The 16,104-nt window shown below is 49.1% G+C and overlaps 1 protein-coding gene across 1 annotated transcript; it reads left to right on the top strand.

Moving 5' to 3' along the window:
• The first annotated feature begins 1,303 nt into the window (after positions 1-1,303).
• On the top strand, positions 1,304-14,740 carry LOC140355562 (erythroferrone). The gene is made up of 8 exons (XM_072440196.1): positions 1,304-1,846; positions 2,514-2,630; positions 2,832-2,955; positions 6,424-6,575; positions 9,700-9,796; positions 10,361-10,442; positions 12,296-12,374; positions 14,608-14,740. The coding sequence occupies exons 1-8, from the start codon at positions 1,655-1,657 to the stop codon at positions 14,704-14,706; spliced, it is 942 nt and encodes a 313-aa protein (XP_072296297.1). The 5' UTR covers positions 1,304-1,654; the 3' UTR covers positions 14,707-14,740.
• The last annotated feature ends 1,364 nt before the right edge of the window (positions 14,741-16,104 follow it).

Here is a 16,104-nt window from a genome sequence, read left to right as displayed (position 1 = left end):
CACTCCTCATCTCCTCTGTCCTCACTCCTCGTCTCCTCTGTCCTCACTCCTCATCTCCTCTGTCCTCACTCCTCGTCTCCTCTGTCCTCACACCTCGTCTCCTCTGTCCTCACTCCTCGTCTCCTCTGTCCTCACACCTCGTATCCTCTGTCCTCACTCCTCGTCTCCTCTGTCCTCACTCCTCGTCTCCTCTGTCCTCACTCCTCGTCTCCTCTGTCCTCACCTCTCGTCATCTCCTCTGTCCTCACCCCTGGTCTCCTCTGTCCTCATCCCTGGACTCCTCTGTCCCCTCGTCTCCTCTGTCCTCACCCCTGGACTCCTCTGTCCTCACTCCTCGTCTCCTCTGTCCTCATTCCTCGTCTCCTCTGTACTCACCTCTCGTCGTCTCCTCTGTCCTTATTCCTTGTCTCCTCTGTCCTCACTCCTCGTCTCCTATGTCCTCACCTCTCGTCATCTCCTCTGTCCTCACCCCTGGACTCCTCTGTCCTCACCCCTGGACTCCTCTGGCCTTACCCCTGGTCTCCTCTGTCCTCATTCCTCGTCTCCTCTGTCCCCTCTGTCCCCTCTTCTCCTCTGTCCTTACCCCTGGACTACTCTGTCCTCATTCCTCGTCTCCTCTGTCCCCTCGTCTCCTCTGTCCTCACCCCTGGTCTCCTCTGTCCTCACCCCTGGACTCCTCTGTCCTCACCTCTCGTCGTCTCCGTCTCGTCGTCTCCTCCAGGATTTGTCTCTCATCACATTTGTGATCAGATCTCATTCATCTGGGTCCAAAGTGCAGCAGAAATATGTCCACACACACACATTCTGCAGGGGCGGGGCTAAGGGTGGGGCTAGGGCCAGAGGGGCGGGGCTTGGGCTGCGCAGGGGCGGGGTTAAATCCAGTGTCTGATATAAAAGTGAAGAATGGAAAAAGTGAGACTGAGACTTTTGACCGGACTCTTGATCCAAAGCGAGACTAAACCTGGTCCTGGACCGAGACTAAACCTGGTCCTGGACCGAGACTAAACCTGGTCCTGGACCGAGACTAAACCTGGTCCTGGACCGAGACTAAACCTGGTCCTGGACCGAGACTAAACCTGGTCCTGGACCGAGACTAAACCTGGTCCTGGACCGAGACTAAACCTGGTCCTGGACCGAGACTAAACCTGGTCCTGGACCGAGACTAAACCTGGTCCTGGACCGAGACTAAACCTGGTCCTGGACTCAGACTAAACCTGGTCCTGGACTCAGACTAAACCTGGTCCTGGACCGAGACTAAACCTGGTCCTGGACTCAGACTAAACCTGGTCCTGGACCGAGACTAAACCTGGTCCTGGACTCAGACTAAACCTGGTCCTGGACCGAGACTAAACCTGGTCCTGGACTCAGACTAAACCTGGTCCTGGACTCTCAGAGCGAGACATGGACTGGACCTGGTTTAGACCTCACACTAGTTCTACTCTAGATTCACTTAAATCCTGGTTTAGTCCTAGTTTAGTCTAGTTTGGACCTGATTTTGTTGTGCTTTGTTAGGCCTCTTCAGTTCTGGGTTTATTCCTGGGCCAGACCCAGTTTAGACCCGGTTTAGACCCAGTTTAGACCCGGTTTAGACCCGGTTTAGACCCGGTTTAGACTCGGTTTAGACCCGGTTTAGACGAGCTCCAGGACGCCCAGCATGAGGTCAGCTCGTGCCCAGGGCAGAGGCAGTGTTACTGGGGCAGTGAGGCCCTGGAGCCTGGTTCTGGTCCTGGTTCTGGTTCTGGTTCTGGAGGGAGCAGCAACTCAAAGTGAACCCAGCAAGGAGCAGCCGGGGCCCCGGGACGAACCGGGGCCCCGGGACGAGCTGGAGACTGAGGACGACATCCTAGTGAGTCTTGTGTTTACATTTATTCACTCTTAAACCAGTTTGAGACATTTTTCATTAGGGGCCCCTACAGAGGCTGGACGGGGCCCTACAGAGGAGGCTGGACGGGGCCCTACAGAGGAGGCTGGACGGGGCCCTACAGAGGCTGGACGGGGCCCTACAGAGGCTGGACGGGGCCCTACAGAGGAGGCTGGACGGGGCCCTACAGAGGCTGGACGGGGCCCTACAGAGGCTGGACGGGGGCCCTACAAAGGCTGGACGGGGCCCTACAGAGGCTGGACGGGGCCCTACAGAGGCTGGACGGGGCCCTACAGAGGAGGCTGGACGGGGGCCCTACAGAGGCTGGACGGGGCCCTACAGAGGCTGGACGGGGCCCTACAGAGGCTGGACGGGGCCCTACAGAGGAGGCTGGACGGGGGCCCTACAGAGGCTGGACGGGGGCCCTACAGAGGCTGGACGGGGCCCTACAGAGGCTGGACGGGGGCCCTACAGAGGAGGCTGGACGGGGGCCCTACAGAGGCTGGACGGGGGCCAAACACAGTGACAGTAAAGGGCCCACATTATGACATCAGCAGGAGGAGCAGAGGAAGAAGAGAAGAGAAGGAGGAAGAGGAGGAGGAAGAGGAGGAGGGGCAGATGATGCAGAGGAGTGACTGTGTCTTGTCCTCAGGAGGAGGCGTCTTCAGAAGGTTCCAGACTTTCTCCTCTGAGTTCGTGGCTCGTCTTCAGGAGAAACTCTGCCAAAGGAAACGACCAACGACACAAGAGCCCCAAGAGGAGCCCCAAGGTACTTTAGCCTGGTATTTCTTACTTTTTTGTCTCACTTTAGTCTCCTCCTCTGCGTTTTAACTGCATTTTTACACTTTGTTGTTTGATTTGCAATGTTTTTGTCGTGTTTTAGTGACTGAGCAGTTTAAGATGATCTGAGTTCAGTTGTTTAGGGACTAAGATGATCTAAAGACTGATGTGAAAATGTCTGTGTCTTCAGCACGGGCTCCCAGGACCTCCAGGGCCTCAGGGGCCTCCTGGACCACAAGGCCCTCCTGGCCCCCTAGCCCCCCCTCTACCACAGCAACAGCGCCTCCTGCAGGAGCTGAGAGGACAAATGAGAGGTGAGACCTATTGTCTTCTCTGGGGATATTTATGATCATACAGGGAGGAGCAGGAGGATCAGGAGGAGCAGGAGGAGCAGGAGGATCAGGAGGAGCAGGAGGAGCAGAGAGGAGCAGGAGGAGCAGGAGGAGCAGAGAGGAGCAGGAGGAGCAGAGAGGAGCAGGAGGAGCAGGAGGAGCAGGAGGAGCAGGAGGAGCAGGAGGATCAGGAGGAGCAGGAGGATCAGGAGGAGCAGAGAGGAGCAGAGAGGAGCAGAGAGGAGCAGAGAGGAGCAGGAGGAGCAGAGAGGAGCAGGAGGATCAGGAGGATCAGGAGGAGCAGAGAGGAGCAGAGAGGAGCAGAGAGGAGCAGGAGGATCAGGAGGATCAGGAGGAGCAGAGAGGAGCAGAGAGGAGCAGAGAGGAGCAGGAGGAGAAACAAAATAAACAACATAAACAACATAAACAACATGAAACAACATAAACAACACAAACAACACAAACAACACAAACAACATAAACAACATAAACAACATAAACAACATAAACAACAGAAAACAACAGAAAACAACATAAACAACAGAAAACAACAGAAAACAACATAAACAACATAAAACAACATAAACAACATAAACAACATAAACAACATAGACAACATAAACCAACATAAACAACATAAACAACATAAACACCATAAAACAACATAAACACCATAAACAACATTAAACAACATAAACAACATAAACAAACAACATAAACAACATAAAACAACATAAACAACATAAACAACATAAACAACATAAACACCATAAAACAACATAAACAACATAAACAACACAAACAACACAAACAACACAAACAACATAAACAACAGAAAACAACATAAACAACATAAACAACATAAACAACAGAAAACAACAGAAACAACAGAAACAACATAAACAACATAAACAACATAAACAACATAAACACCATAAAACAACATAAACAACATAAACAACATAAACAACAGAAAACAACAGAAACAACAGAAACAACATAAACAACATAAACAACAGAAAACAACATAAACAACATAAACAACAGAAACAACAGAAACAACAGAAACAACATAAACAACATAAACAACATAAACAACAGAAAACAACATAAACAACATAAAACAACATAAAACAACAGAAAACAACAGAAAACAACAGAAAACAACATAAACAACATAAACAACATAAACAACATGAAACAACATAAACAACACAAACAACACAAACAACACAAACAACATAAACAACATAAACAACATAAACAACAGAAAACAACAGAAAACAACATAAACAACAGAAAACAACAGAAAACAACATAAACAACATAAAACAACATAAACAACATAAACAACATAAACAACATAGACAACATAAACCAACATAAACAACATAAACAACATAAACACCATAAAACAACATAAACAACATAAACAACATTAAACAACATAAACAACATAAACAAACAACATAAACAACATAAAACAACATAAACAACATAAACAACATAAACAACATAAACACCATAAAACAACATAAACAACATAAACAACACAAACAACATAAACAACATAAACAACAGAAAACAACATAAACAACATAAACAACATAAACAACAGAAAACAACAGAAACAACAGAAACAACATAAACAACATAAACAACATAAACAACATAAACACCATAAAACAACATAAACAACATAAACAACATAAACAACAGAAAACAACAGAAACAACATAAACAACATAAACAACATAAACAACAGAAAACAACATAAACAACATAAACAACATAAACAACAGAAACAACAGAAACAACATAAACAACATAAACAACATAAACAACATAAACAACAGAAAACAACAGAAAACAACATAAACAACATAAAACAACAGAAAACAACAGAAAACAACAGAAAACAACATAAACAACATAAACAACATAAACAACAAAAAACAACAGAAAACAACATAAACAACATAAACAACATAAACAACAGAAAACAACAGAAAACAACATAAACAACATAAACAACATAAACAACATAAACAACATAAACAACATAAACAACATAAACAACATTAAACAACAACATAAACAACATAAACAACAGAAAACAACAGAAAACAACAGAAAACAACAGAAAACAACAGAAAACAACATAAACAACAGAAAACAACATAAAACAACATAAACAACATAAAACAACATAAACAACATAAACAACATAAACAACATAAACAACATAAAACAACATAAACAACATAAACCAACATAGACAACATAAACACCATAAAACAACATAAACACCATAAACAACATTAAACAACATAAACAACATTAAACAACATAAACAACATAAACAAACAACATAAACAACATAAACAACATAAACAACATAAACAACATAAACAACATAAACACCATAAAACACCATAAAACAACATAAACAACATAAACAACATAAACAACATAAACAACATAGACAACATAAACCAACATAAACAACATAAACAACATAAACAACATAAAACAACATAAACAACATAAACAACAGAAAACAACAGAAAACAACATAAACAACAGAAAACAACATAAAACAACATAAAACAACATAAACAACATAAACAACATAAACAACATAAACAACATAGACAACATAAACCAACATAAACAACATAAACAACATAAACACCATAAAACAACATAAACAACATAAACAACATTAAACAACATAAACAACATAAACAAACAACATAAACAACATAAAACAACATAAAACAACATAAACAACATAAACAACATAAACAACATAAACACCATAAAACAACATAAACAACATAAACAACACAAACAATACAAACAACATAAACAACAGAAAACAACATAAACAACATAAACAACATAAACAACAGAAAACAACAGAAAACAACATAAACAACAGAAACAACAGAAACAACAGAAACAACAGAAACAACAGAAACAACAGAAAACAACATAAACAACATAAACAACAGAAAACAACAGAAAACAACATAAACAACAGAAAACAACATAAACAACATAAACAACATAAACAACATAAACAACATAAACAACATAAACAACAAAAACAACAAAAACAACAAAAACAACATAAACATGGCTTAATATGTCCACAAACGTACAGGGAGAAGAGCAGAGGAGACAGTACACAGCCCTGTGGAGCTCCTGTGCTGAGAGTGTCTGAGACATTCTTCCCCAACCACTGACGACCTGATGGAGGCAGTGTGTGCCACTGCCTCCATCAGGTCAAGTCCATCAGGTCAAGTCGGAGCTCCACCCGCAGGTGGAGTCAGTGCACACACTACAGGGATGTAAGTTAAATAAGGTTAAACACAATAGCAGCTCACATTCGACTGTTCCCTTCCTCATTGGCCGTTTCTCACCTGCTGATCTCTGATTGGTTAGGTCTGGCAGCAGAGGTGTGTCTTCACTGCCCTGGTCCTGGTCCTGGTCCTGGTCCTGGTCTTCCTCTGGTCTCAGTCTCGTTCCTGAGTCGTCTTCCGTCCTCGGTCTCTGTGCCGCGCCGGAGTCTGATCGAACTGCAGCGCTTCACCCAGGTCTGACTCTAGTCCCGGTTTAGACCTGGTTTAGACCTGGTTTAGTCCTGGTTTAGTCCTGGTTTAGACCTGGTTTAGACCTGGTTTAGTCCTGGTTTAGACCTGGTTTAGTCCTGGTTTAGGCCCAGTTTAGTCCTGGTTTAGACCTGGTTTAGTCCTGGTTTAGTCCTGGTTTAGACCTGGTTTAGACCTGGTTTAGTCCTGGTTTAGACCTGGTTTAGTCCTGGTTTAGGCCCAGTTTAGTCTGGTTTAGACCTGGTTTAGTCCTGGTTTAGGCCCGGTTTAGGCCCGGTTTAGTCCCGGTTTGGACCCGGTTTAGGCCCGGTTTAGTCCCGGTTTGGACCCGATTTAGTCCCGGTTTAGTCCCGGTTTATGCCCGGTTTAGGCCCGGTTTAGTCCCGGTTTAGACCCGGTTTAGTCCCGGTTTAGTCCCGGTTTAGACCCGGTTTAGTCCCGTTTAGACCCGGTTTAGTCCCGGTTTAGACCCGGTTTAGGCCCGGTTTAGACCCGGTTTAGTCCCGGTTTAGGCCCGGTTTAGACCTGGTTTAGGCTTGGTTTAGGCCCAGTTTAGTCCTGGTTTAGACCTGGTTTAGTCCTGGTTTAGGCCCGGTTTAGGCCCGGTTTAGTCCCGGTTTGGACCCGGTTTAGGCCCGGTTTAGTCCCGGTTTGGACCCGATTTAGTCCCGGTTTAGTCCCGGTTTATGCCCGGTTTAGGCCCGGTTTAGTCCCGGTTTGGACCCGGTTTAGTCCCGGTTTAGGCCCGGTTTAGTCCCGGTTTAGACCCGGTTTAGTCCCGGTTTAGTCCCGGTTTAGACCCGGTTTAGGCCCGGTTTAGACCCGGTTTAGACCTGGTTTAGGCCCGGTTTAGGCCCGGTTTAGGCCCGGTTTAGTCCCGGTTTAGACCCGGTTTAGTCCCGGTTTAGACCCGGTTTAGTCCCGGTTTAGACCTGGTTTAGGCCCGGTTTAGACCCGGTTTAGTCCCGGTTTAGGCCCGGTTTAGACCTGGTTTAGGCTTGGTTTAGGCCCAGTTTAGTCCTGGTTTAGACCTGGTTTAGTCCTGGTTTAGGCCCGGTTTAGGCCCGGTTTAGTCCCGGTTTGGACCCGGTTTAGGCCCGGTTTAGTCCCGGTTTGGACCCGATTTAGTCCCGGTTTAGTCCCGGTTTATGCCCGGTTTAGGCCCGGTTTAGTCCCGGTTTAGACCCGGTTTAGTCCCGGTTTAGTCCCGGTTTAGGCCCGGTTTAGTCCCGGTTTAGACCCGGTTTAGTCCCGGTTTAGTCCCGGTTTAGACCCGGTTTAGTCCCGGTTTAGACCCGGTTTAGTCCCGGTTTAGTCCCGGTTTAGACCCGGTTTAGTCCCGGTTTAGACCCGGTTTAGTCCCGGTTTAGTCCCGGTTTAGACCCGGTTTAGTCCCGGTTTAGACCCGGTTTAGTCCCGGTTTAGGCCCGGTTTAGACCTGGTTTAGGCTTGGTTTAGGCTTGGTTTCACTTGACGTTCATAAATAAATGTTACCATTAATAGTAATAAAGTGCTCAGACACGAGTCAGGTTTGTGGAGAGGCAGCTCTATGAGGTTTACAATAAAAACCTCCAAAATGAAAAACACATGCTTTTATTTTGGTTTATTTTTTGGTTAAAATGTTTAAGAATGTTTATATTTGTTTCTAATAATCTCTTGGTTCTCCCTCCCTCTCCTCCTCCCTCCCTCTCCTCCTCCCTCCCTCTCCTCCTCCTCCTCTCCTCCTCCCTCCCTCTCCTCCTCCCTCCCTCTCCTCCTCCCTCCCTCTCCTCCTCCTCCCTCTCCTCCTCCCTCCCTCTCCTCCTCCCTCCCTCTCCTCCTCCTCCTCTCCTCCTCCTCCCTCTCCTCCTCCCTCCCTCTCCTCCTCCCTCCTCTCCTCCTCCCTCCCTCTCCTCCTCCTCCCTCTCCTCCTCCCTCCCTCTCCTCCTCCTCCCTCTCCTCCTCCCTCCCTCTCCTCCTCCCTCCCTCTCCTCCTCCTCCCTCTCCTCCTCCCTCCCTCTCCTCCTCCCTCCCTCTCCTCCTCCCTCCCTCTCCTCCTCCTCCCTCTCCTCCTCCCTCCCTCTCCTCCTCCCTCCCTCTCCTCCTCCTCCCTCTCCTCCTCCCTCTCCTCCTCCTCCCTCCCTCTCCTCCTCCTCCCTCTCCTCCTCCCTCCCTCTCCTCCTCCCTCCCTCTCCTCCTCCTCCCTCTCCTCCTCCCTCCCTCTCCTCCTCCCTCCCTCTCCTCCTCCCTCCCTCTCCTCCTCCTCCCTCCCTCTCCTCCTCCCTCCCTCTCCTCCTCCTCCCTCTCCTCCTCCCTCCCTCTCCTCCTCCCTCCCTCTCCTCCTCCCTCCCTCTCCTCCTCCCTCCCTCTCCTCCTCCTCCCTCTCCTCCTCCCTCCCTCTCCTCCTCCTCCCTCTCCTCCTCCCTCCCTCTCCTCCTCCCTCCCTCTCCTCCTCCTCCCTCTCCTCCTCCCTCCCTCTCCTCCTCCCTCCCTCTCCTCCTCCTCCCTCTCCTCCTCCCTCCCTCTCCTCCTCCTCCCTCTCCTCCTCCCTCCCTCTCCTCCTCCCTCCCTCTCCTCCTCCTCCTCTCCTCCTCCCTCCCTCTCCTCCTCCCTCCCTCTCCTCCTCCCTCCCTCTCCTCCTCCCTCCCTCTCCTCCTCCTCCCTCTCCTCCTCCCTCCCTCTCCTCCTCCCTCCCTCTCCTCCTCCTCCTCTCCTCCTCCCTCCCTCTCCTCCTCCCTCCCTCTCCTCCTCCCTCCCTCTCCTCCTCCTCCCTCTCCTCCTCCCTCCCTCTCCTCCTCCCTCCCTCTCCTCCTCCTCCCTCTCCTCCTCCCTCCCTCTCCTCCTCCCTCCCTCTCCTCCTCCTCCCTCCCTCTCCTCCTCCCTCCCTCTCCTCCTCCCTCCCTCTCCTCCTCCTCCCTCTCCTCCTCCCTCCCTCTCCTCCTCCCTCCCTCTCCTCCTCCCTCCCTCTCCTCCTCCCTCCCTCTCCTCCTCCTCCCTCTCCTCCTCCCTCCCTCTCCTCCTCCCTCCCTCTCCTCCTCCCTCCCTCTCCTCCTCCTCCCTCTCCTCCTCCCTCCCTCTCCTCCTCCCTCCCTCTCCTCCTCCTCCTCTCCTCCTCTCCTCCTCTCTTCAGTCTTCCTCTCTCTCTCAGCGAGCTTCTTCTCTGACTTCAGGACGTTTCATGGTTCCAGTGTCGGGTTTTTACCAGCTCACAGCCAGTCTGCTCATCGGTGAGTACATGCTAGCCCACTAGCCCGTTAGCCCACTAGCCCGTTAGCCCACTAGCCCGTTAGCATGTTAGCCCACTAGCCCATTATCATGTTAGCCCATTAGCCCACAAGCCCGTTAGCCCAAAAGCCCGTTAACCCACTAGCCCGTTAGCATGTTAGTCCATTAGCATGTTAGCCCATTAGCATGTTATCCCATTAGCCCACTAGCCATTAGCCCACTTGTCCGTTAGCCCACTAGCCCGTTAGCATGGTAGCCCACTAGCCCTTTAGCCCACTAGCCCGTTAGCATGTTAGCCCACTAGCCCTTTAGTCCATTAGCATGTTAGCCCACTAGCCCGTTAGAATGTTAGCCAGTTAGAATGTTAGCCCATTAACATGTTAGCCCATTAGCATGTTAGCCCACTTGCCCTAACATCAAAATCAGGAGCAGAGTAACTGAAAAAGGTCAACACGGTCTGACTCTTCGGATCAAAAATAAATACTTTTACTAGAGTAAAATGAAGTATTTATCCATCTTTAAGAAGTACTTTTACTGCAGAGAAACTGTTTTAATTTTGTTTTCAGAGTCTGGAGACCGAGTCCAAGTCCGAGTCCGAGACCACGTCCGAGCAGCGATCTGCATCCAGTCCCTGTGTCAGACCAACCTGTGAGTGACCCCTGACCCCCGACCCCTGACCCAGGGGAACATCATGTGATGTAGAACCAGGATCTTTATGTCGCCTGCAGATAATAGGAAGTTCCTTGTTCTTGACATAATGTAATAATCATCCATAAACAAAATAAAAAGCTTCGTGTCCAAGACTGAGCCCTGTGGCACACCCATCCACATCACGATCCCCAACCCACGCCAACCCACGCCAACCCACGCCAACCCACGCCAACCCACGCTAACCCACCCCAACCCACGCCAACCCACGCCAACCCACCCCAACCCACGCCAACCCACGCCAACCCACGCCAACCCACGCCAACCCACGCCAACCCACGCCAACCCACGCCAACCCACGCCAACCCACGCCAACTCACGCCAACTCACGCCAACACACGCCAACCCACGCCAACCCACGCTAACCCACGCCAACCCACGCCAACCCACGCCAACTCACGCTAACCCACGCCAACCCACGCCAACCCACGCCAACCCACGCCAACCCACGCCAACTCACGCCAACTCACGCCAACTCACGCCAACACACGCCAACACACGCCAACTCACGACAACACACGTCAACACACGCCAACTCACGACAACACACGTCAACACACGTCAACACACGTCAACTCACGTCAACTCACGCTAACCCACGCCAACCCACGCCAACCCACGCCAACCCACGCCAACCCACGCCAACACACGTCAACTCACGCCAACTCACGCCAACTCACGCCAACTCACGCCAACTCACGCCAACTCACACCAACTCACGCCAACTCACGCCAACTCACGACAACTCACGCCAACTCACACCAACTCACGCCAACTCACACCAACTCACACCAACTCACACCAACTCACGCCAACTCACGCCAACACACGCCAACTCACGCCAACTCACACCAACTCACAACAACTCACAACAACTCACGACAACTCACACCAACTCACACCAACTCACACCAACTCACGCCAACTCACGACAACCCACGACCACCGTGTTGACCGTGTCTTTTTGAAACCTGAAAGGCTTAAGTTCAGAGTTTGTGTCTTTGACCTTTTTGGTTTCTTCTTGGTCTGAACATCTTGGCTTTAGTCCAACACGGGCATCATATCGAGTCTCGTCTGGATTGTGATTGGTTCGTTTGCGACAGGAACTATAAAACTGCAGTAACCACATACTAGGTACATAAGTGTTCTAGGTACTATCGATTGCTGACTGAAGGTGGCGCTGTTCCTATTGATATTTGACCAAGTCTTCCATGGTTTTGATGACAAGCGTCGTTAAGTTTACTGTCCAAGTGTTCTTCTGGCAATCGTCATTCCTGTTGACAAAAGAACCAAGAGGAACCAAGAGGAACCAAGAAGAACCAAGAGGAACCAAGAAGAACCAAGAGGAACCAAGAGGAACCAAGAAGAACCAAGAGGAACCAAGAAGAACCAAGAGGAACCAAGAGGAACCAAGAGGAACCAAGAAGAACCAAGAGGAACCAAAAGGAACCAAGAAGAACCTAGAGTTACCAAGAAGAACCTAGAGGAACCAAGAGGAACCAAGAGGAACCAAGAAGAACCAAGAAGAACCAAGAAGAACCAAGAGGAACCAGGAAGAACCTAGAGGAACAAAGAGGAACAAAGAGGAACCAAGAAGAACCTAGAGGAACCAAGAGGAACCAAGAGGAACCAAGAGGAACCAAGAAGAACCAAGAGGAACCGAGAGGAACCAAGAAGAACCAAGAGGAACAGAGAGGAACCAAGAAGAACCAAGAGGCTGATGTGGGCGGGGATTCATTTGAAAAGAGCCAGAAAGAGTTCCTTTAGAGTTCCTGAGACGATGTGTGTTTCAGGTCTGTGGCGTCAGTGATGGGCGTGGCAGCGTCTGGAGGAACCTTCAGTATTCTGCTCACCGGGACGCTCCACCTGCAGGTAAATGTGCTCCACCTGTGCTCCACCTGCAGGTAAATGTGCTCCACCTGTGCTCCACCTGCAGGTAAATGTGCTCCACCTGCAGGTAAAGCTGCTCCACCTGCAGGTAAATGTGCTCCACCTGTGCTCCACCTGCAGGTAAATGTGCTCCACCTGCAGGTAAATGTGCTCCACCTGTGCTCCACCTGCAGGTAAATGTGCTCCACCTGCAGGTAAAGCTGCTCCACCTGCAGGTAAATGTGCTCCACCTGTGCTCCACCTGCAGGTAAATGAGCTCCACCTGCAGGTAAAGCTGCTCCACCTGCAGGTAAATGAGCTCCACCTGCAGGTAAAGCTGCTCCACCTGCAGGTAAATGTGCTCCACCTGTGCTCCACCTGCAGGTAAATGAGCTCCACCTGCAGGTAAATGAGCTCCACCTGCAGGTAAATGAGCTCCACCTGCAGGTAAATGTGCTCCACCTGCAGGTAAAGCTGCTCCACCTGCAGGTAAAGCTGCTCCACCTGCAGGTAAATGTGCTCCACCTGCAGGTAAATGTGCTCCACCTGCAGGTAAATGAGCTCCACCTGCAGGTAAATGTGCTCCACCTGTGCTCCACCTGCAGGTAAATGTGCTCCACCTGCAGGTAAATGTGCTCCACCTGCAGGTAAATGAGCTCCACCTGCAGGTAAATGAGCTCCACCTGCAGGTAAATGTGCTCCACCTGTGCTCCACCTGCAGGTAAATGTGCTCCACCTGTGCTCCACCTGCAGGTAAATGTGCTCCACCTGCAGGTAAAGCTGCTCCACCTGCAGGTAAATGTGCTCCACCTGTGCTCCACCTGCAGGTAAATGTGCTCCACCTGCAGGAAAATGTGCTCCACCTGTGCTCCACCTGCAGGTAAATGTGCTCCACCTGCAGGTAAAGCTGCTCCACCTGCAGGTAAATGTGCTCCACCTGTGCTCCACCTGCAGGTAAATGAGCTCCACCTGCAGGTAAAGCTGCTCCACCTGCAGGTAAATGTGCTCCACCTGTGCTCCACCTGCAGGTAAATGAGCTCCACCTGCAGGTAAAGCTGCTCCACCTGCAGGTAAATGTGCTCCACCTGTGCTCCACCTGCAGGTAAATGAGCTCCACCTGCAGGTAAAGCTGCTCCACCTGCAGGTAAAGCTGCTCCACCTGCAGGTAAATGTGCTCCACCTGTGCCCCACCTGCAGATAAATGAGCTCCACCTGCAGGTAAATGAGCTCCACCTGCAGGTAAATGTGCTCCACCTGCAGGTAAAGCTGCTCCACCTGCAGGTAAAGCTGCTCCACCTGCAGGTAAATGTGCTCCACCTGCAGGTAAATGTGCTCCACCTGCAGATAAATGTGCTCCACCTGCAGGTAAATGAGCTCCACCTGCAGGTAAATGTGCTCCACCTGTGCTCCACCTGCAGGTAAATGTGCTCCACCTGTGCTCCACCTGCAGGTAAATGTGCTCCACCTGCAGGTAAATGAGCTCCACCTGCAGGTAAATGTGCTCCACCTGTGCTCCACCTGCAGGTAAATGTGCTCCACCTGCAGGTAAATGAGCTCCACCTGCAGGTAAATGAGCTCCACCTGTGCTCCACCTGCAGGTAAATGAGCTCCACCTGCAGGTAAATGTGCTCCACCTGCAGGTAAATGAGCTCCACCTGCAGGTAAATGAGCTCCACCTGCAGGTAAATGTGCTCCACCTGCAGGTAAATGTGCTCCACCTGCAGGTAAATGTGCTCCACCTGCAGGTAAATGTGCTCCACCTGTGCTCCACCTGCAGGTAAATGTGCTCCACCTGTGCTCCACCTGCAGGTAAATGTGCTCCACCTGCAGGTAAATGTGCTCCACCTGCAGATAAATGTGCTCCACCTGCAGGTAAATGAGCTCCACCTGCAGGTAAATGTGCTCCACCTGTGCTCCACCTGCAGGTAAATGTGCTCCACCTGCAGGTAAATGAGCTCCACCTGCAGGTAAATGAGCTCCACCTGTGCTCCACCTGCAGGTAAATGAGCTCCACCTGCAGGTAAATGTGCTCCACCTGCAGGTAAATGAGCTCCACCTGCAGGTAAATGAGCTCCACCTGCAGGTAAATGAGCTCCACCTGCAGGTAAATGTGCTCCACCTGCAGGTAAATGTGCTCCACCTGTGCTCCACCTGCAGGTAAAGCTGCTCCACCTGCAGGTGGAGCTCAGGATTCAGGAGCACTTCAGTGTGTGACGTTCAGACTCTTGTGTTGCAGGACGGTGAATACGTCTCTGTTTTCGTGGACAATGGCACCGGTTCATCCCTCAGTGTTCTGTCCCACTCCCTGTTCTCTGGGATCCTGCTCGGAGTCTGAGTCCGGGTCCGGGTCTTTCTCAGTTATATTTGTGTGTTTGGATCATTATTTATGATGTGAATATTTGTGAAATAAAATCTTCTTCAAACTTAAATATTTTGTTGATTAAAATGATTCAAGAACTTTGTGTCTCATAGTTTTATTATTTATTTGAATCAGGACATTTCAATCTTACCTGGCTCCGCCCATTTCCACCAGCGACAGGTCGTCCCAACAACAGCCCCGACTCTCTAAAGACACACCTCAGAGTCCATCATGTCCCTGAGACCAAAAGAAGTGAAGGAGCGACTGTGCCTCATAGAGACTATTTCTATTCTGAACATGACGTTTATTCACCTCAATTATGTCCAAAAGAACGGAACAAATCCACAAAGACACAAGAGGACATAAGACCATCTTTACACACAATGAGACACACACAAGACGACATAAGACCATCTTTACACACAATGAGACACACACAAGACGACATAAGACCATCTTTACACACAATGAGACACACACAAGACGACATAAGACCATCTTTACACACAATGAGACACACACAAGACGACATAAGACCATCTTTACACACAATGAGACACACACAAGACGACATAAGACCATCTTTACACACAATGAGACACACACAAGACAACATAAGACCATCTTTACACACAATGAGACACACACAAGACGACATAAGACCATCTTTACACACAATGAGACACACACAAGAGGACATAAGACCATCTTTACACACAATGAGACACACACAAGAGGACATAAGACCATCTTTACACACACTGAGACACACACAAGAGGACATAAGACCATCTTTACACACAATGAGACACACACAAGACGACATAAGACCATCTTTACACACAATGAGACACACACAAGACGACATAAGACCATCTTTACACACAATGAGACACACACAAGACGACATAAGACCATCTTTACACACAATGAGACACACACAAGACGACATAAGACCATCTTTACACACAATGAGACACACACAAGAGGACATAAGACCATCTTTACACACAATGAGACACACACAAGACGACATAAGACCATCTTTACACACAATGAGACACACACAAGAGGACATAAGACCATCTTTACACACAATGAGACACACACAAGAGGACATAAGACCATCTTTACACACAATGAGACACACACAAGAGGACATAAGACCATCTTTACACACAATGAGACACACACAAGACGACATAAGACCATCTTTACACACAATGAGACACACACAAGAGGACATAAGACCATCTTTACACACAATGAGACACACACAAGAGGACATAAGACCATCTTTACACACAATGAGACACACACAAGACGACATAAGACCATCGTTACACACAATGAGACACACACAAGACGACATAA

The sequence above is a fragment of the Eucyclogobius newberryi genome, unplaced genomic scaffold (genome assembly GCF_026437365.1).
Source record: "Eucyclogobius newberryi isolate DKJ021-1_F unplaced genomic scaffold, fEucNew1.0.hap1 SCAF_114, whole genome shotgun sequence".
Classification (NCBI taxonomy): domain Eukaryota; kingdom Metazoa; phylum Chordata; class Actinopteri; order Gobiiformes; family Gobiidae; genus Eucyclogobius; species Eucyclogobius newberryi.
This window is presented reverse-complemented; position numbering and strand designations above follow the sequence as displayed.

Bases quoted from the DNA above. Each gene is read 5' to 3' on its own strand.
- LOC140355562 (XM_072440196.1), top strand. From the start codon at position 1,655: ATGAGGTCAGCTCGTGCCCAGGGCAGAGGCAGTGTTACTGGGGCAGTG. The intron at 1,847-2,513 runs GTGAGTCTTGTG...TCTTGTCCTCAG, and splicing joins AGACTGAGGACGACATCCTA to GAGGAGGCGTCTTCAGAAGG. The intron at 10,443-12,295 runs GTGAGTGACCCC...TGTGTGTTTCAG, and splicing joins TCCCTGTGTCAGACCAACCT to GTCTGTGGCGTCAGTGATGG.